Below are 21,676 nucleotides of genomic sequence, written 5' to 3' on the forward strand. Positions count from 1 at the left end.
TACTCCTCACCTGAGGAACGAGGGGCCACGCCAGCCCGCACGGAGAGGCACGCGAGCTCTCTCTCTTTCTACAGGCAGGGGCTTGGTGCTGGGCGCAGACCATTTGCTGAGCAGGGAGCAGCCAGCGCTCCCAGTGACCTTGCAACTGGCGGGATGCCGTCCCCAGAAAAGCCGCGGTAGGAGACGCGGGATAGTAAGGGGAACCGCTCCTTCACCGCCCGCAAGGGAGACAAAGGCGGGCGCGGGCGGGAAGACGCGGCCGCGCGAGGAGAGCGCGCGGAGGGGCCGTGAGCGCGGCGCGCGCCCCCGCGACTATTGCGCCACCCGGCGCCTCGCGCTCCCCCCGCCCTCCCTTATTCCCGGGCTCTCAGACATCAAAGAGCGATGGAGAGGAGCCGCGGGGGGCGGCACCGACGAGCCTCGCCGTGAGGTGACGGGCACGCCCGCCCTCCAATCGCAGCGCGAACGGCGGCCGATGGGCGCGCTCGATAGCCAATAGCCGAGGAGTCCTCGCTCCCTCCCCGGCTCGGAGCCAATCGCGGAGCCGCTGAGCGGCGGGGAGGCACGACCCGTTCCCGGGGCGGGGAGGGGGCGTGCGGGGGGACGGAGCGCAGAGCATCTTTGGCGCTCGCTGCCGCCGGGCTCCGTACCCGTTCCTCCTCCCTGTCGCGTGTGCGCCCTCCGCCAGGAGCCGGCCCGCTCCCACCCTCCTCCCGGCGATGTCGTCTCCGTCGTCCGGGGATCGGTATGAAGAAGAGGAGGAGGAGGACGGCGCCTACGAGAGCCAGGCCAAGCGGCTGAAGCCCAGCGCGGCCGCCGAGGAAGGCGAGATCGAGTACAGCGGCGCCGAGGAGAGCGAGAGCCGGCGGGACAAGGTTCCCCCGCAGCGCGGAGGCGGCTTTTCGGGCGGGGTGAGGGCTCCTTCCCTCCGCACGGCGGCGGGGAGCGGGGCGGGGGCGGGCGGCGGAGCCCCCTCCTCGTGGCGAGGCTCCGGGCCGCAGAGCGGGGCCTCCGGGCGCGGGGCGGCCTTCTGGGCGGCTTCCCTTCGTGCCCACCCGCGGCCTGCCGGAGGCCGTAGCCCGCCGGCCCTTTCCCCTGGGCACGGAGGCGCTTCCGGGGCGGGGGGTGCGCCGCTTTGCCCCGCTCCGAGGCGGTGGGCCGCCGGCTGGGGGCCGTGCTGCTGAGCCCGGGCTGCGAGGCGGGTTGTGGTGAAGCGCGGAGCTCGCCTGCTCGGTGCCTTTTCGGCTATCTCCGGGACGAGTTTTGCGCTCGCCCTGTTGCTGAGTGTAACTATAGAAACGTGCGGCGGGGGAAGAAAGCGGGCGGAGGGTTCCTTTCGTCCGTCCGTTTGACCTTATTGTCTGGCTGCGCCGGGCTGTGAGGCTGATGGCGAGTGCCTGCCGCTCCCTTAAGTTCCCCCGTTCCTCCCGTCGCTTTCCCCCGCTGTGAGCCGGGCTGACGGACGCCTTAGTTCGGTGTGCTTGCTTTGCTGCGCTCTTTGTGTATTTGTATCAATCAAAGCAGTAAGCGAGACCCATCGATCTGGGCTAACGGCACTTCTGCGTCTAGCCTTTGATTTCTTACTCCGCCGAATTGTCTGGATGATTTGAACCGTTTATTCAGTTCTCGATGGCACTTTGTTTCCTCCCTGAAAAGCAAGATCAACGAGAGCTTGATTCCATGACATTTAGAGTAGTTCTGTGTTATGATTTGGCTGAACTACGCTGCTTAACAACGGGATGAATTAGTAACAGATGAATTAGCGCCTTTGCTGTTGCCATCTTTCCATCAGCTGAACCTCTTTCTGGACTGCAATCACCTGCTGAATGAGTAGAAAAGTTTCCTGGTGAACTGTAGTAAAGTTGCACCTTTTGGGATAACTGTTTTAAGTGTTATACCTTGTCACAAAGCATCAGCTATGGCCTTAGTAATGCATTCTTAGAGGATGCATCTGAATTAAATCCTTATGTTCGCATAAGTTATCTTGACATTTCCTCATATAGAAGAGTTGGGCATCACACACCGTGTTTCAAACAGGGACAAGATACTCCTCTTACCTTTCTAAGTTGCCAGTTTGTTATTTTTAACTTTCCTTCATTTTGGTGTTTTTTTTGTTTTTTTTTTTTTAACTTTAGTGTCTCCGTTTTTATGCTAGTTAATGCACAAGGCATACAGCCCTGCTAGGTAACAAGAGGATAAAGTATGTCTGTAACCTAACATTTTGGATTTTGGCTGTGTTTCGTCAGCAAAGAGACTGAAACAAGTGTGTAGGAGGTCTAGAAGAGAAGGATTTTAGGCAGCTTGTCGTATCAGTTGCAGTGTGCCTCAAGAGGGTGCGTGGTCACAGACTCTTGACTCTCCTAATGCTCTGTGATGGTTTGTTGGCAAAGCTGTACTGATGAGCTATCTGGGGAGGCAGTACTGGGGTACAGCCTCTGTAAATGTCGTCCTTCCAGATCTCACTCTCCCCCATAGAATGCTGCTGTAAGACCACCTCTATTCCTCACCCTGTCAACTCTCCAGTCACAGCTCTCCATGTTCCTCAGTGCTCAGATGAGACAATAGGAAGGAGCAGGGGGAGGCAGCAGTTTTCTGGGTAGTAGAGATGGTACTAGGTTCTTAAGAGCAAACTGTAACATTAAGAGAATATGTGAAAAATGAACAACTGAGTGCTTTTGTCTGGAGTTTGTAAGAGCAAAATGCCAGTATCCATTCGTTAAAGTTAGTTCACGTGGACGTTAGGTTTTTTTTTTTTCTTTAATTGGTTTTAAAAAAAGAAAATGTGCAGGAAATGGATTATTTTTTTCCCCTAAGACATACCACCTTCATTTTGTTCCTGGGTAAACGTTCCTAGCACATAAAAGTTAGTTTCGGTTCAAGGTGAAGACGTACAAGATACGAGTAGGCTGAGGGAGTAAGTGCAGGTATGCTGGATTGCTCAGAAAGAAGCAGAAAAAGAATATGTAAAGTGAAGGACAAAGATCAATACGGAATGGGGAATTAAGAGGGAGAAATGGGAAAATGGATAACTGGAGAAGGGAGAGTGGTTGGAGTCTGTTAGCCTCATGCTTTTCCTCTCTTACAGTGTCCTAAAATAATGGTGAATTGTCATCAGTTACATACAGGTTGTGAGATAAAACCTGTTTCATAGTGGGACCTTTTAGTTATCCCCTTGGCATGATCTCCCTGCTGGGCTGTTTATTGTTATAGTTGTGATGTTTTCGTTCCTCTGGGATTGCCTTGTGAGTTGCGTAGTCCCTTACTGCCTCTAAGTTCTGTGTTTCTGCAAATGGATGCCTTGAAGTCTTTCCTGATACGCAGGTTACAGATGGGTAAGAATATATCTATATATTTGTTTTTCCTTTGCCTCTGTTCCCCACCAGTAATGATACTGCACAGAGTCAGGGGGGTGTGTTCCTTCCTATTGTCTCATCTGAGTGCTGAGGAGCATGGAGAGCTGTGACTGGAGAGTTGACAGGGAGAGGAATAGAGGTGGTCTTACAGCAGCATTCTATGGGGGAGAGTGAGATCTGGTGCTGTGTGGTGGGGAGACCTGGGCAGAGGAGTCAGAACTGGGTTATAGCAGAGTCAGGACACAGGGAGAAAGCGGGGTGGGAATTAAGAGCTGTGTTGGAGGGTGGTTGGAGGGCCTCTCAGCTCTCTCCCTCATGTAAATTTCTTCCATTGGTTAGTGTTGTATTTAATTTTTTTTTTTTTTTTTCTGGTAGCATTCATTTGCCTCGCTGTATCTTACATGCTTTATAGAAATATTGAAGAATAGGTAAGGATGATTGTTATGTTTGGGGAAGTGGGATGTGGTGTCAAAATACACAAACATAAAACCAGGTTCCTGCAAGGTTAGCTAGGAGTGTGAACATGCAGCATCTGAGCTGCTCTGCTATAAGTTCGGGTGTGCAATGTTCTTGCTTTGCAGTGTAAGTGGGCAGCAAAGCACCTCAGGAGTAAACTGCTTCATATATGTCATAGGCAGTAGCAGTGGCTAGATGGAGATGAGTTCAGAGCCTAGAAGTCTATTATGGAGCAATCTGAGTGTAAATCGTCCTTCTTCCTTTGTTCTCCATCACAAAGGCGACTAAAGCTAGTTCCTCTTCCAGCACCTCAGGTATTTGTTCCTCATAATTGTCTCCTCATAATGCTCCGTATTTGTTTTGTTTTAGGTTTTAAGAGATGTATTTGGATTGCCCTGAGCACAGGGGAAAATAAAGAATCATAGAGTTGTTGTTGAAGACCGTGCAGGAAATGCTGCATATACTTCAGAAAGCCTTTTCTCTATCACGCCACCTCCAATGGGCAGAGCTGAAATTACTGGGGAATGTGTTGTGTACCTTCACTTTCCCTTTACGCCATGGTAGCTGTGCAGCTGCGTTCGTAGTTAGGCATTGACAATGTTTTAGGCACTTACGTACAGAATAAGCCACCTTTTGGGGCTCTTCCAATTGCAGTTTTAAATATAACAACTATTTCAGAGCATGTGAGAGAAGGATGCAGTGAGGAAGAAGTTGTAAGTGCGTGTGATGTTCTGAATGATGAGAAATGAAATAGCAAGGTGTATAGGTATCTAGGGGAGAGAATGTGAAGGAGAATAGCATCCTTCTGCAGTAAAGAGAAAGAGAGATGGAAGCAGAGGAATAGTAAAGAAGCAGATGGTCCAAAAAGAGGTAATATGAGCTCTGGTGAATATATTGACTGGAAAGGTGTCTGGAGAAAGGATGCAGAACAGGTGTCTGTGCAAACAGTGCAAAGTTCTCTGATCTAGAATTAGTGAACAGAAGAGGCTTCATACAGCTAGAACCCTTCCTGACTTTCTTCCTTTCTGGAATAACAGAATCAAAATTTATTAGCAAGACGCCAGTGATATATTTGAAATGTTGCCTAGGAATATGTAGGTCAGTAAAGAAAAGATATATTAAAATGCTGCAGTTGTTCTTCAGAGCTTCCATTACAGTCACGTGTATATGAAATAACCAAGCACATGAGGCATGATGCAGTTATTCTAGGGCTTCCTTCTCTCTCTGGAAACACAGTTTCAATGTTACCTGTTATGTTGATAGTCTTTTTTTTTCCAGGAATCCTTTTCTGTTCTTGTTACTGGTCTTGAGCACTTAGAAGAAGTCTGTTTCCATTACCTATTTAAGTACTACTTTTTCTGCCCAGCTAATGATTCTTTAAGAAACCATTACTGAGCTTTGAGAAGACACCCTGGGCAATATATATTTAGCAGGCACAGCAGTAACATGAGCTGGTGTGTTTCCTGGCTCTGTTGGAGGGCATCATGCAGGGGTTAGGCATGGGGTTCCTGTGCCATTGGAAGAAGTAAGCAGGGGAGCACTGGTGTTGGCTCATCTGTGTTCATGCTCTGTAACCACTCTCTGTGCCAGCTGTAGCATATATAGACTTCTCAGGATAGGGCGACTGTGAGACCTTAGTCAAAGTGCTGTGTTTCTTGTTTGTGGAAAGGAAAGGTGGCAAGCAGTGGGATGAGTTCTTACTTTGGCTGTGAAGGTGCTTTACAGTGATGGATGTATTTGCGTTTTCATTTAGACTACTGACTTTATTTTTTCCTTTTAGGGGAAATCCAGGATTGTTCTAGATTTGCAACTTGGTAGCTACAAAACTTGTTTGATGATCATATGCATGTCTGCCCTCGTGAATGCTTTTTTGCACTCGAACATATGCCAGTAGCACATGTTGGTGTCTTTCAGCAATATGCTGTGTGAATGTCAGTTTGTGACTTCCTGGCTTCAGGCTGACTTGTGCTTCATTCCTGCACCGCTGTTTGCTGCTTCTGGTCGGAGGCTATTCTGAGGAAAGCAGACTCCCACCGCTTTAGCCCTGTGTACCTTCACTGCTTTTGTCTAAACACTGTGATGAGGCAGTCACACAGAAATGCTATGCAGACAAGCCCTCAGCTTCATGGCAAGTGACTGAGATTTTACTACTTTTTTTTTTTTTATTTTTAATAAAGCTTCATCCTTCTCAAGCTTTTGTGTTAAGTTTCTACAATAGCGGCAGTGTTATGACTTATTCTTGCTTATTCTCCTACTGTACTTCATCCTAATAAATAATGCTTTCCATATAGCATTATGAGTGAAGGAGATTTTGCTTAGAATGCTAAATATCTTAACTATAAAAGGAAACAGCGATTGCATTTGCTGAAGGTTCTGAGAATCATTCCAGTTGCAGTAACGTGGACACTCCTGTATGTGCATGTAACTGATGTATAATGGATTCAGAAATGCAAGCGTAAAAGTAAATGTTTGTAATACTGTTAGAAAGCTTTGTATCATGATTAGGCAAGCTTCAATGCAAATACAAAGGAAAATGCTTGACAAGAAATGTGAACTGGAGCAGGAATTGAACTGGAAAGAGGACAGAGACATAACATACCATTAGGATGCATACTCTGAAGAACTTGGCTTGTCTGGGGGTGCTCATTCACTAAGGTAGCTCTTTCTAGTGAGCCTTTGTTTCAGTGAGAAAACCATTGCCTATGTTTACCATCTGATATGCAGTGAAATATTCTTAGGTACAATTTCTTGAATGTTAAAAGGAGAAGGAAAAAAAAAGAAGGAATGCATATTCATAGCGTTAACAGGGATCTTAATACAGTAACAAGTATGTGGGGCAATGAATAATTGATTTAATAACTTCTAAATAAAGTAAAGCTACTTGCTGTCTGAACATCTTAGAGCACTAGACTTTGCAGAAAAAAATGGTAATTACTGTTTTCTCCTGAAGGGCTCTTCAGGTGCTTCTTTCAGCTTTGAAATTTATGCATGGGTAAAGAAGAGAGAAGTTCAGAATAAAAGTGTGTGTGGAGCTTTGTTCCTTCAGCGATTCTCTGAGTACCTGCAGTTCAGAGTTTTAACCTTTCTTAATAATTTGATCACTGCTACCGGAGCTGGGGTGGTTAATTCAGGATTACATTATAACGACCACTCCTTGCATTTACTCACAGTTGCCACAGTTCTTATTCAAAGAAGTATGTTGCAAGTGAAAATGCTTTCATGGTGCAAATGACTCGGACATAAATGAAGATTTAAAAAATAGTGCAGCAGCTTGTTCTGAACGCTGACAACATCCCATGGCCTGCTTTATGGTTCACATGCTCAAAGGAAGGAGAAAATATGAGGAGAGCTGTGTATGGAACCCAGGAGTTAGATACAGGAGACTCAATTTGTAGTTACCTGGGAAAAGCTATTTCCTTTCCTTCTGTAGTTTAAAAAGATAGGGAAAGGAAGAATGTGTGTAGCATGCTCTCAGCAGAGCTGAAAGCTCCTTTGTACTGCAGATGAGAATCTCCCTCGGCTTCCAGAAGGTGCTGTGCTTCTTACTACATAGAAGTGAAAATTCAACAAGACTTGTTAGATCAAACAAACACACAGACGTAGTGAATTCGTAAACAAGAACTTGACATTGCTGTTACCTGTACTAAATCTGCATGTTACTAAGTACAGTGTGTTTCATGCGTCTTTATTATGTCTAGTCTTCCTTAGTGTATCTCTGTCATTATTGACTAATACTATTTCATCAATTTTTTTTTTCTCTTGGCTTAAAATAAACAAGGTGCGTTTCAGCCCTACTTCAGGCTTCACGCAGAAGGATGGAGCTGATCCCTGCCTGTCTAAATGGTTCAGTTGCACAGAACTCACTGCAGCTCTACTAGCTCACTGAGAAACATTTACTGTGGCAATTCTGTGTGCCTGCGTACAAGGGCTGAAACCAGTTGATGAAAATCAGCCTTGGGGTGAAAAGAAAGAGCGTGACCACCTGTACTGAAATAGAATCTTTTAAAAATATACATCAAGAGCACTCGGAATTGCAAGGGATTGCTGGTTTGTTTCCAGTATTGGACTGAGCCGGCATTTGCTTGCACTGGAGGACACAGCTCTGCACATGTTTGGAAAGTAACCAGTCTTGATTGAGTTTACTGATGGCCCTTGTTTGTCGCTGCTTTTTTGCTTTACTTCTTCAGGAAACAAGACTTGTCTCAGATGTCATAAGCAAACAGGAAGCATGTAAAAAATATTTTAGGTGTTGTGCGTGTTGAAATATTTTCTGTTTGGAACAAGTAGGGTGGAAGACCTCCTTTAATCAAGTAAATTTTTTAGAATACACTTCATTTTATACTAGAAAAATCTTGCCTGTGTGTACGTGTTAACAAAGTCTGCAAATTATTTGAAGTAGGCTTCAGCAGTTGAACTCTGCAGTCTGTTTGGAAAGAAAAGTGGAATTGTTTAAAATGTACTTTGTACATTTAAATGGCTGCTTCTGGACCCAGTGTAGTGTCTGCCCAATAAGTTTAGCTAACAATATTGATGTTCCTTGTTCTGTACTGAATACTAAATGTTGTTTTGTTGTTGTTAGGATGCAGGGGGAAGTCATCACAAAGTCTCTGTTTCTCCTGTCGTCCATGTCCGAGGGCTGTGTGAATCAGTTGTGGAAGCAGATCTTGTGGAAGCTCTGGAAAAGTTTGGAACCATATGGTACGTCAAACATTCTGAAGCCACATCCCTCAACAAGTTGGAAGCATTATCTAAAAGTCACTCAGATCTCTTTAAATATATTGTGATAGCCACTTCAAGTCTTGGATTTAGTTACTAGCAAAGCAAACAACTTTCTAGCTGTGTGAAGATTCTCCTTTTGTACATGTAAGAAGTCTGGTTAAGCAGTTACCTTTTCTGTGTACCCTAGTACCTACTGTCAGACTGCTAGTTTTAGCCTGAAGTGTGAACTGTAACAAAACTGAACTTCAGAACAGAATGAGCCTTTTTCCACTGGTTTTATATGGGAGAAGTGCTTATGACATGAGATGGTTATTCAGAGGGAACCTCTTCTGTGTCAAAGCAGCTGTAAGCAGAATAGTAGAGGTAAATTGGTAGAGCCAGTTTATTCTGAGTGCTTCATTTTAGAAAAATGCATTTCTTTTCAGTGATATGCTAGTATTGAAGTTTTGGAGATAGTACAGTGGTATTTTTCATTCTCTAAATATTCATTAATGCAAGTGCTCTTCAGTTAGATGTCTTAAAATAAATAAAATGAGGTGCCAAAAGCTTGTTTAGGTGTACAGGTAAGTACATTTTAGCCTGAGAAGTTACCTTTTCCAAAAAAGAAATTTGCTGAAAAAAAAAGTTTGGTTAACTAGAATGCTTCTGTTTATTTCTTCCAAGGTAGTTTTGTGTCAGGAAAAGAATAAGCTTTTAAATTTCTTGGTTTAGTGTACAGAGTTTAAATGTTTTCTGTAAATTGCATTTACTTTAATCCTTTACGTCATAAACAACTTAATGAGCTTTTTTAAAACTTGAAGTTGTAATCCTAGTAAATAATTCCCTAATTATTGTGTTGGTTAAATGTTCTTGTCTATTATACATTTTCAAGACATTTTCAACTGCTCATTACTTACTTTTCTAACAAATGCATTTCTTTGCTTCAAGTGAGTGCTTTAGAAACACGTGACCGGGCTTGGGAAGTGCAAGAGGGAAGACCTGGCTTCCTTGTATGTCCTTGTTTGGACTTGTGTAGAAAAGCAGAACGTATCATATATGACTGCTACTGAATTTCAGAGTAAGCATGTGGGAGAGTTTACAGTATTATTTCTCTCCCCAGTTATGTCATGATGATGCCGTTTAAACGTCAGGCTCTGGTAGAGTTTGAAAAAGTAGAAAGTGCCAAGAAGTGTGTGACATTTGCAGCAGATGAACCTGTGTACATTGCGGGGCAGCAAGCTTTTTTCAACTACTCGACTAGTAAAAGGATTACTCGGCCGGGGAACACCGACGACCCATCTGGTGGAAATAAAGTTCTCCTGTTGTCAATCCAGAATCCTCTCTACCCAATTACAGTGGTATGTTTCTCTTAATTTAATAATGCAACGCTTGGAAATGACAGTCTTTATTACATCATTTCCATTGTGTGCTATGAGGGCTGCTCCAAAAGTAATGCCTCTTATTTTATGACGTTGACTGACGGTGTCAGAAGCAGATGTTGGTGATATAGCAGTAGAGGCTGAACCTTCTTGCCAATATGCCATTACATTTTGTTGCTGTGGAACAGATGGCAGCAGAGGTGCAGTGTGATAAAATGGCGTATGGCATGGAAGTACAAATGGACCACAGGTGTAGAATTCCACCATGCTAAGGAAATTTATTGGCATTAATCAACACTTGTTAAATGTTTATGGAGACCAGACAGTGGATATAAGCACAGTGAGGTAGTGAGTGGTATATTTCAGTAGAAGCGACAGTAATCATGGGTCACTTCCGCTGGCATGCGTTTCTGAGTGCAGCATGCAGGCTCTTATTCATCACTGCATAAATGCACAGCTAATGGTGACTGTGTTGAAAAATAACGTTTTGTAGCTGAGAACTCGCTCTATCAAATAGTGTTACTCTATTCTTCTTATCTGTTGTCGTATCTGTTTCAGTAAATAGGAGGGATTACTTTTGGAGCAACCTATGTACTTGTTTAAATTCTATACTGTTAATCTTGAGTCAAGAATTAGTCATCTACCAAACCTTTATATCATCTTCACATAAGTATCATTCAGGTTCTGGAAAAAAATGTTTGTTAGTTTTTTTTTTCCCTATTGTTTTTAAGATGACTCAGTCCTGTTGTGCAGATATTTTGCAATACATTTAAAAACTTCAGTGGTCAAGATTTTGTAATGTTGCCACATACTTGAAAAATATTTCCGAATATGTTGCCATAACATCAGGAATGTTGTTATCTTTTAGGCCCTGATGGGGGGTATGTTTAAATAGCAAGTCATTTTTTCCAGTAAGAAAGGGTTATTTTATTGCAGCCATTCATTCTTAAGTATTTTCTTTGCAGAAAGCTGAAACCTTGATCTGTTGATGATCAGCTCCACTTTGGTGGAATCTTCCTCGCTTTTTATTTGGGCTGATGCATTTTATTTTCAGTATCTCTGGTCATACTATTTATATACAGTTCATTTTTTGTTTAACAATACTGTAATTAAGAACACAGAATATCTTTTCCATTGAATGTCTGCTTATATTTTTTCATAAAGACTTACAGCCTATGTTAAATTACACAGGAATATTTTGGGGGAGAAGGGGAGGCATGTCTCCTTAAGGCAGACTTGTTAAACTGTGGCATATAAGTTACTTAATCTTGGAGAAACATGTAGATATTGGATAGTAGAGATCAGTCCAAGCATCTGGCTTGTGTGGAACCATGTAACTTCAGTATTAAATTCTGTTTTATGACCGTATATTATGTTAGCAAATTGAGTGAAGCTTAACAATTCTGGAATTACTTAATCACAAACAATTGGTTCCATATCATGCTTTCTGCTTTGTTGTGTTGTGAATGTAGATAGGTTTTTGCCTACTGATTCATTTGTGGATGATGAATGTGCTTTCTTCTCAATGTTTTCTTTATAGAAAAGCATGGCAACGTATGACTTTATAATCAGGTTTAAAAATAGACCTGCCTTGATCTGTGTGAACCAATTAATTGACTGAGCTGAATAGTTCTTTGCATGTAAATGTAATACAGATTTTTGGAAGCTGTTTCATTAAAGCATTTTCAACTTAGATTGCAAAAGCAACTGAGATGAATGCAGATGCTTGAATAAACAGAAGCACCATTCTTGGCTAGGAGTATTTGAAAATTCTGAATGTGAAACCTCTGGCATAGCAGCATCTTGGAAAGCAAAACCAAAACCCACCTTCTTTTCCTTTCTGCTGCCCCTTCACTGTCTAGTGTATACTGACGAGTTCTAGAAGAAAACATATTTCCAAAACTACTTAAAAAGCACCAGAGCTCATCAGAGATGGTACAGGCCAATTAATTGAGTCTGTAGCAACTGGGAAGAGCACTTGTGTAGTCCTAGAATGGTTTGGGTTGGAAGGGACCTTAAAGATCATCTGGATCCAACCCTATGAGAGTGGTTTGCTGTGGTAGCTGCAATGTTTTAAACGACTATCAATTTCATTTGATATTAGGTTGCTACAACTCTTAGGTATTCTAATGTACATGTAATGTGTTAAGTCATATGGTTAATTTGGTAATCTGAAGTAGGTGAATTAATTTTAAAAAACAAAATGAATTTAAAGCTCTGTGTGTGCCTGTTGACTGACTGCACTAATGATGCTTTGAGTAGAGCTTGAATATTGAAAGAACTTTAGGAATAGTTCTAATGATAATAGGAAATTATTTGGATGATGAATTATGAAAGAAAGTCGTATGCCCTAAAACTGATGTCATCTGAAGCTGGGAAGTCAACATGACACTTCTCTTTCAATCCAGAAGAGTTGAAGGATAAAAATATGTGCTATTTAGTATACCTACAAAATGTGCCTATGGTGTAGTCTGCTAAATTTTTTTTAAGGTTGTTTTAATCTCTTCTAAAAATGTGTGTTCATCTTCTGAAAAACTTTGGGTTGACAATCTCCACTGCTTGCTTCATTTAGCTGTGTAAAACACAGGAGTGCCTGGTGTAAGCCCCTGAGTGCTCTGAATTCTTTTTTTAGTGGTAGTACACACATGTATTAAGGGTTATGGTGCTTGATATACACCAAGAGTTGCACCACTGCAGCTGTGCATCCTTTCTGTTTTTTTTTTTTTTGTTCTTTCATTTGTGTGCTTTGTTTTAAGAAATCCAGCATAGCTTCTTGCTTTGCCTCTTAACTTCTATACTGTTCTACTGAAGATAATAAATACTTACCCCGAGGATGTGCACTAAATTCTTGGAATGACTGTTTTGGAATTATTTGGTTTGGATATACAGAAAGGAAGGAGAAAAACAAATGGTGATAGTGTTCCACTGAGGTGTCTGTGCCATTGTGTGCTAGCATTAACTACCAACTGGCTGTCTAGTAAACCTTAGGTTTACTCTCAACTGTTTGAACGTTGTCTAACAGGTATATTGTTTAAAGAATCACTATTCCTGTTTGTTCAGATTCTCAAGACCTGTTCTTTGGATTTCTAAGTGGGGATGTACAGTCACCATATCAAATAAATGCATTTTTCTTCGTTAAATTCAAGCTTCAGCCTAGTTTCTGGCACCATTATGTCTGAATTCTGTGTAATGTGCAGTTGTTTGAGGTGCTGTGCATCAGACCAAGCCAATATTACGATACTTTGAGAATAAGGCAAGATTTCCCCTGGTGTTTCATTCCCATGCTGCAGGGAGACTGGTCTTGAATTTTACTGGTTCTTTGCAATAGTGAAATGCTGGTGAAAACATTGCTCTGACAGCAAGCTTCTGCGAGCCCAGGATTTCCTCTTTAACTTTTCTGTGCTTTAAGTGGGGAAACACAGCATCTACTTACACTGTCTTTGACTCAGGTGCACATAATTGAATTTCTCATTTTGATAAGCTACCTAACCTTGCATTGTGGACTTCTCTAGGTTATTTTTCTGAAGATAACTGTGAATGATTACAAAGCACCAACAAAATCGAAACCTCAGCTGTAATGGTTTTGTGAAATGAACTGTACTGTAACTACAGCATCATCATGTCTTTTTGCTTTGGTGAAGCTACTACAGTGCATGATTAAAGGCAGCACAGTCTTGAAGCATGCATGCTGTTACTGAGTTTTAACACTCTTTGCAGATACTTCTTTGTATGAGTAATTCTTGTATAAGTTTTTTCCTGTTGTTAATATTTGACTGCCTATGCTATGCTATCCTTCAAAATGCTAAATGTAAAAGTAGAAATTGTATAGAGAAAATTGGAACTTAAAAGTTAACAAGCATTTAAAAGCTAATAGAAGATAATGTAAAACTAAGTTGTTTGAATTTTTGCTCATTTAAAGCAATTTTTTCTTCTTTCTTAGGATGTCTTGTATACTGTGTGCAACCCTGTTGGCAAAGTTCAGCGCATTGTTATATTCAAGAGGAATGGAATACAAGCTATGGTTGAATATCCTTTTTAGACTGTGATTTTTTTTTTTTTTTTCTGTAGGTTTTCAACTCCAGATCAGATTTCAGAATGTCAGAAAAATACCATTTAATTTTGAGGCCAAAAATCTCTCAGAAATTACAGTGTTTTTGGATATAAATTTTAGATGTTTTAAGGGAAAATATCACTTATACATGTAATCTTTGGAGGGAAGTGATGCTGTCAACAATGATGTTGATAACCATGTTTATAAGTGACCTTAAGGCTAATAATTCTTGGCATAAAATATGCCTCGAATTTGGCAATACACTGGGCAAAAAAATGTGATTTCTAGCTGTATGGACACTCAAGAAACTGGTAAGGGATTGCAGAGGTGCAGTTTAACTTCTTCAAACTCTTTTAAAATAGTTCTCATATACTGTTTGACTTTTTGTTCTGACTTTAATAAAATCTGAGACCAACTTGAGGCCTCATGGAGGAAATACCCTGCTCTGTTATCCTTCTGTTTATTGTATTTGTAGCATTAAGTTGTACATTGTACGAGTATTGTTAATGTGTTACTGTTGTTTGTGGAGTCCAAAGTCTGATTTGATTAAGCCTTAGTTCATAAAACTCGAATAGACCTATTCCTAGAGGTGATTACCTTCCATTTATGAAGATGGTATTCAAAGAAAATTGTTCTGAAATCTCAAGTGCTCTTGTGATTTTTGCATACTATCCATGTGACAGGCTTTATGAGTGGATTATTTCTGTAACATGTCAATGATTTAACTAGTGGCTGTGCTGCTGATTTGCCAGGCAAAAAGAGTTGCCTAAAAGTCCATGAAAGCAAGCTAACTGCTGTTTATCTGACTTAAACTGTGCATCTTAACAGATGCACACAGTTCCTGTGGTAGCATAGTAAGTTGTGGCAAACAGCGTTTAAATTTGTTTAAATGATATGTTTGTATAGTCAGGGATTATTCTGTGTCATATGAAAGATTAGGGTAATTGTGGGGAGGACCCTGCACGTGCTCTGAAACTGCCATGTTTCTGTCCTTTGAATTAAATTATACAACGTGGCTTTTATTTAAAAAGCAGACAAAAACCCACCATACAACCAGCAATTAAAAGAAAGCTTATAAATGTAAGCAAAGTATTGCATCAGTATAAGTGAACAGTTGCTAGGAGAAGCTTTACAAGAAGACTTGTCTGAAAGTTTCCAAAATTTACTCAAATTTCACCACTATGTCGGTTGCTCCTAAAGTAATTCCTCCTATTTATTGCCCTGGAAATGACAACAGATATAAAGAGCACAGCGACACTATTTGATAGAGCAATTTCTCAATTATGGAACACTGTTCTTAGTCACCACCATTAGCTGTATGTTTTTGCCAGCGAAGAACAAGAGCTTGCATGCCATGCCTGTAAAAATCTGCACCAGTGGAGGTGACCCACTGTCATCTGGTGCTGCTGCTGAAGTGCACCACCTATTGCCTCTCTGTGCTCATATCCACTGTTTGGTCTTTGTAAACGTTCAGCAAGCACTGATGAATGTCAGTGGTGCAAGTTTCTCCATATGGAGGAATTCACTTGAGTCCCTTTGCTCCTTATGCACTTCCTCATCAGATGCTGTTCTGTCAGATTGCTGCTCTGCTGCCATCTGTTGCACTGCAAGAAAATGTAATGGAATATGGGTGATAAAGTTGAATATCTACTGCCACAATACCACCATCAACCTCTGATGTTGTGGGCAAACATAACAAAACCAGAGGCATTACTTTTGGAGCAGTTCCCATAGTTGCATTACACATCACTCCTGGAGATGTGCTCCTACAGTTCTAGCCAGCCTCTGACAACTTCCTAGAGGTGTGAGAAGCTTAACTTTTCTTGCTCTAATCTTTGGCAGTCTCAAGTCAGTTAAAAAAATTTTGCTGTGAACCAGTATTACAGTGGAGGAAGTTGGGTTGCATGGATATGGTAAAACACAATATTGTTTTAAATATTATAAACATATACTTCCAAGGTTTCATGTAACTATATCGAATGATGGCACAAAATAGCTGGTTTATTACAGGGTTCGAGCTGTCTGATGCAGTATGTTACCAACTTTGTATGAGATCATGCATTGCCACAAGCCAAGGCTCGTATGGCTTTTTCTCCTAGTAATAGAACCAATCTTTGGGGTACGTAGAGGATATGAAATAGCCTGTTTGTTGCAGCCTGGTGCATGCATCTGCATTGAGCAATGGATTTAAAGCAATCTCCTTGCTGTATTCTTGATGCAGATTGGTTCATTCAAAGCATCCCTTTTGGTTCTGTGGCTTTCTTCAGCTAAAGGATGTGCTCTTTCTTAGTTCTTTTCACTGAAGAGTAACTGCTGAGTTAATGAGACTCCCTACCCGCACTTGTATAGCTCGTGCTAGCTATTAGAAGGGATGCATTGTTCTAAGTCATGCCTTCCCACCCACTAGCTCCCATCTCTTTCCCAATGATGCAGCTTGACCTTTCCATTTTGATTTTGATCCAAATATTCTCTAGGTTTGTTGACAGCTTCTATATCCTCTGCTTAAATTTACTAAATCCATCAGAATATTCCTGTCAAAATGAATCTGTAGAGAAGAATGTGTTTATAAGTGCTCACATTATGTGCTGTTTGCACAATAGAAGTAGGTGCTTAACACAGGTAAACCCATGAATAGTTGTTAGTAACTTTACTTTGAAGTCTGTTCAGAGTTCTGGTAGGATTCAGACATAGCGAGCTACTTGCAGTCTAAAAAAAATAAAGGTATTTCAGAAAAAAGGGACATGGATGAGACACCTTGGGAAAAATCCTTAACATGTGCACGTTTGAATCAGTTTTTTGTGCTCAGAAGGCGAAGGCAGCACTCAATGGAGCAGATATCTATGCAGGATGCTGTACACTAAAAATTGAATATGCAAGGGTAATGCATGGACCTTCTCCCTTACCTTTAGTGGCAAAACATGTATACACCATGCTTAACGTTTTTCACTTTTACTTTATTTGAACAGCCCACTCGACTTAATGTCATTAGAAACGACAACGATAGTTGGGACTACACTAAGCCGTATCTGGGCCGACGAGGTAGGTTTTCCTATGTTATTGCTGTAGATGTATGACTGTACTAATGACAATCCTTTATACGTGGTCAGGCCGTATCTCAATAGTCATTTCAAAGCAAGCCAGAGCTGCTGCTGTGTTCACAAGCCAACCTGTAACCCAGGAAATTAACCCTGAGCCCTAGTGCCCCCTACTGCCGTGTGCTTGAGCCACTTAGTTCAACAAGGAGCCCACACCTGCAAGCACCTTCGCAGTTCTCAAGGACTTGCATTTCTCCAAGCAGCTCTCTCTCTTTGGAGGAGAGGAAACCTGATACAGACTATTCCTTACAAACTACAAACTTGCACACTGCTTCTCCTTCGAAAGGACTCTTTTCCCCTATGTTGGACGAGGCATTAAGAAGGATAGAGGACTTCAGCAGGCTGACTCTACACTTCTTCATGCACCACATCGGCATCAGCAAAACCAAAACAAAACACCAAACCCTCTGAAAAACCTCAGACTTGCAATTCACCTTGTCTGCATACTGCATGCACCACTACCACAAGTTTTTAAAAGGAGGACACTTTCAGTACTTCAGATTTGTATGGGATGAATAACACGATAGACTGTACCCATTCTGTTCAAGTTTGTATGTATGCTGGTCATATTTCCCTTAAAGTTAAAACTGAAAAATTGAGACCCTCCAAAATTAAGAACCTCTTTTGTTGATATCATTGACGTTGTAATCTTTTTATTATTTGCTGTATGTGAGAGTTGCCTTCAGTCTTAACGATGTAAATATTGTCTAGTAGTAGAGAAATTTCATCCTGATCTTTAGATAGTTGGAACTGAGTAGTGCAATATCAGATAGATCCCCTCAGTTATATTTAAGTATTAAAACAGGGAGATTCATAATTGATACAGACATACTGTCTCTTCAGTATTCAGCTGTAACAGTCTCCAAAGCTTGACTCCTGTCAGTGGGAAATTATGACTATTTTTGTAAAGACAAACTACTGTGTAGCCTGACTCCTGTACAGTGTTCACTTAAAGCAATAATAATGTGTAATAATTGAGTGCAGTATTCAGTAACTTATGTACAATAATGCGTGCAATGTAAAGTTAGAAAAGCGAAGAGATGTCCAAGTCAGAGTACTTTCCAAAGGCTATATGAGAGCCTGGGCTTTGGCCATCTCAAGTGACATGCACTTTCAAAGTAATTCTGCAAGACACCTGGTTTGTAAAACTGTTGTACAACTAAAAACATAGGGCTTGAATTTTCAGAATGAAGTTCTTGTAAAAAGTTAACAAGGGAGCTACAGTATTGGTTGCAGCTTATAGTTTATGACTATTTTTATGAGGATTTAATTTTTTTCTCAAATTCCTGACTTCAAAAAAGCAACTTCTCGAAGTCAAGAAACTTGAGGGCAAGAAAGAAAAAGGACTGCATATGAAAATTCTGATGGATTAATTTGACCCTCTGATCTTCCAATCATTGCAGTGATTGGAGAGTAACTTGTAACATGCTGCCCCTAATTACATTACTTAATTGGTCTGCAGATATGCATGAATTGTTTCCCAAGCAAAAAACAGTGGAAAATGAAAACATTAAGATAGATACGACTTGCTCTTTCTCAAAAACTCATACTTTACTCTTTTGCTTTTCCTTTTTGGTTACTCTGAGTGCCTATCTCTACATCACTCTACTGCACTTAAAAGGAAAATGATTGGATTTGTACTGTGGAGCAGGAGTTTTCATTTACCACAGTCCACATCCACTTGTCTAGAAAATGGCAATATGAATTTTTGAACGAAGACTGAAAGGAAAGTAGACAGCTAGATTATGTCCAGGAAGTAATCCAGGACTTGTTTTGAGAGAGTTCTGCTGTGTGTGCTTCTATGCGCTCCCACAACAGCGTTTGGCTTTCGAACTTAATCTGACTGAAACTGTAGGGGTCCGACTCCAGCAAAGATTTTAGCCCTGGAGGAATTTCATTTTGAGGACAGACGCTGCTAATAATAAGCCTTTCAGAACTTAATTCCTCCCACTGATCCGAGGACACAGAAACGCATTTAGCTAATTATTTTTTTTGAAGAACTGTTATGTCCGTGGCAACAAATCACTTACTTCCCTTGAGCATTTCTTCAACCAACGCCTACCTGTGTTTTAGCATTCTACTGGCTCTTAGCCAGATAGTTCAAACTAGTTTGGAACATTTCTTTTGGCAGTAATACCGAGTTACTCAGCAACTCAAGGAGCTGATTTAAAAAGCAAAAACAAACACCCCTAGATTATAAAGAATCTTTTTGTTCAGAAGTAATTTTAGCCCAGATCAGTTCTCATTTTCGTTGCCTGTTTGCACAAAATATTTCTTCTGGCACAATTAAGTTAGTTGAAAGAAGGAACAAGTGCTGTGGACAGGAGAGGGTAAAGGACTGTTCACCAGGAGGAAATATTTGTCAAACTATGCTATCCTGGAATTACTTGAAAGCTACTATCTTTCTGTGCACTCTTTCAATTGATTTGACTCCTTAAGATTTTAATGATAAAATTCAGTTTTCTGAAAGATAATTCCTGCATATAGGTTAAATGTTCAAAATATTCTACATGCTTGTGTAATTACTTCCCAGAGCTAAGAGATTCAGAGCTGTTACCTGAAAAAGGAAAGAAAAAAGAAAACCATGCAAAAATAATCATCATTCTATACAATTGAAGGCAGTCAGCACTTTTCTGTCTCTAGTCTTTATTTCCGAAGTAAATGCTTGGCTTGAAACCTGTTCTCAAATTCCTGAGCAGAAACAGCACCTGTTTTCATTTCCCACTGTTGTGCTGTCTATCATGAGTAGTTCTCTTTTGTCAGGGAAATAACCTGTAGCTGCAAAGGGCTGAATTGCCATTTTCAGCAGTCACATTTAAATTTTCTTTGGATCTACACTAAACTGAAAAATATCTTGCCCCATCTTTTCAGTGTAGCAGTGTGAGAACTCATATTATTTTTTCTAAATGTGAGACATCAATTTTTACTTACTGCAATGAAATCTGCAAGTTTAGATTTTTCTTTGCCATGGAAGGTGCAACTGATTAGAAAATACAGTTTTGACTGTACTGCACTGCTTTCTTCCAGTAATGTAGACCCTTTGCTTAACTTTATAACACAGAGAACTTGGCCTTCTTAAAGGATTGACCTTTTGCTAAGTGCATTATTCAGTGATGTTTCTCTTCAGTCAACCTGTTACGAGCTGCTGATAATGCAATTATGTACAATCCTTTCAGCACGCCCTTAAATCAGTAGGTGTTCTGTAAGTTTATATGTACACAAATGTAATGCTCTCTGTTTACTGATTATGAAACCATGTAATACAGGTTGTTGTTGGCTTATGCTGAAACTTCTTGAAAGAAGCCCACTTTGAAAATGTGTTGCTGTTGAAGCTAATATTATGATTCAGGTACTGTCTTTCAAAAGTACTGCATTTCAAATTTGTTTTAAGAGATGCATAGGTAAATCCTGCTGTATGGTGTTTTCTATACTAATGTGTGGTGTCTGTTTAGGAAAGTTGTTGGGTATTTCTTTAGACTTTAAATGTCTACATCTCCTCACTGGCCATTACGGCCAATCAACTTAAGTGGAATTTGTTATACAAATGACAATCTTTAAATTTTGGTATCCCAGGGCTACAGCTTGCGGTTTTAGATATATAACCAATGAGAAATTGTTGATAAAATTAACAAGGACTCAGATTGCATTTTTGCTTCTTAACTAGAAGCTTTGTGTCTTAACTGGCGAAATCAAGTGCATACTTGTCCATACTGAATTGTATTTTTTCCCTTCCCATATGTTAGACAGAGGGAAGGGACGCCAGAGACAAGCTATTCTGGGAGAGCACCCATCGTCGTTTAGACATGATAGTTATGGTAAGTCCAATAGGTTGACAGATGGTTTTGATTTCTGTATGTGCTGTGTGGAATGCCAAATATTCAGTCAATGTATAACTGGACCTCTGAACTGTGAGTAGTTCACTGATCTGTGCACGTGATGCCGTCAGTCCCTGTACAAAAAGTGACAGCGATGGATTGAAATGCGTAGTGCTTTTTTTTTCTTTTGCCATAACTCTTCTTTTTATGGAGAGCATCCAGCTCTGCGAATGTATTCCTTTGAAGAATGCTTTCTTTTAGTTGCTGTCACCATAGCAGTAAACAGAGAATAACGTAATTACTGGCGAAGCTCTTTTCTTACAGAAAATGGCAGCAGAGTTTGATCAATGGTTTGATGCTACCCAGAGCCCTTTGATGTTTTTGCCTGCAAAGCTGTGAATTGTGGGCTTTGTATTTCTTCTAATTTAGCTAATTCTGAAAAGGTACAGCAGTGTGATTTGCTAAGAACGGTATTTTGGAATTAGTGCTGTAAAGTGGTGCTGTTGTTACCAGGGCTAACTGTAGATGAAGGCCTGCCATACTGCCCTTTCCCTCATTATTGTGTTTTACTGTGGGAAAATAAAGCAAAAAGCACGTTTTATACTCTGCGAATTTCACAGTATTCGTTTTCTCAGAGGATCAGGGATCCTATCCTCAGTAATACTGATGTTTTCTGTAAACAAAAATTAATGCCTATCACTAACATCTCTTCATTTATTTAAAAAAAAAAAAAAGAGATGGGGTTTGGAGAGGAATGTGAAGAAGGACAGAGAAAAGAAAGTATTTCAGTGAAACCTGTCACTTTACCTGTAGTGGAAAATAGGACAGC

At 40.9% G+C, this 21,676-nt stretch overlaps 1 protein-coding gene across 6 annotated transcripts in view; it reads left to right on the top strand.

Moving 5' to 3' along the window:
• The first annotated feature begins 588 nt into the window (after positions 1 to 588).
• HNRNPLL (heterogeneous nuclear ribonucleoprotein L like) overlaps positions 589 to 21,676 on the top strand; it is a 31,888-nt gene continuing 10,800 nt past the window's right edge. For 2 of the 6 annotated variants that reach the window (XM_052701684.1, XM_052701666.1), the window contains exons 1-7: positions 589 to 911; positions 8,389 to 8,507; positions 9,628 to 9,865; positions 13,827 to 13,912; positions 16,719 to 16,815; positions 16,904 to 16,976; positions 20,776 to 20,847. In XM_052701684.1, coding sequence (XP_052557644.1) covers positions 720 to 911; positions 8,389 to 8,507; positions 9,628 to 9,865; positions 13,827 to 13,912; positions 16,719 to 16,815; positions 16,904 to 16,976; positions 20,776 to 20,847 — 877 coding nt within the window. In that variant the 5' untranslated portion in view covers positions 589 to 719. The remainder of the gene's footprint in view (positions 912 to 8,388; positions 8,508 to 9,627; positions 9,866 to 13,826; positions 13,913 to 16,718; positions 16,816 to 16,903; positions 16,977 to 20,775; positions 20,848 to 21,676) is intronic. The other 4 variants (XM_052701693.1, XM_052701708.1, XM_052701675.1 and 1 more) reach the window with 3 other exon arrangements.

This window comes from Tympanuchus pallidicinctus, unplaced genomic scaffold (assembly GCF_026119805.1).
Source record: "Tympanuchus pallidicinctus isolate F22 unplaced genomic scaffold, pur_lepc_1.0 scaffold1, whole genome shotgun sequence".
In the NCBI taxonomy this organism is placed as follows: domain Eukaryota; kingdom Metazoa; phylum Chordata; class Aves; order Galliformes; family Phasianidae; genus Tympanuchus; species Tympanuchus pallidicinctus.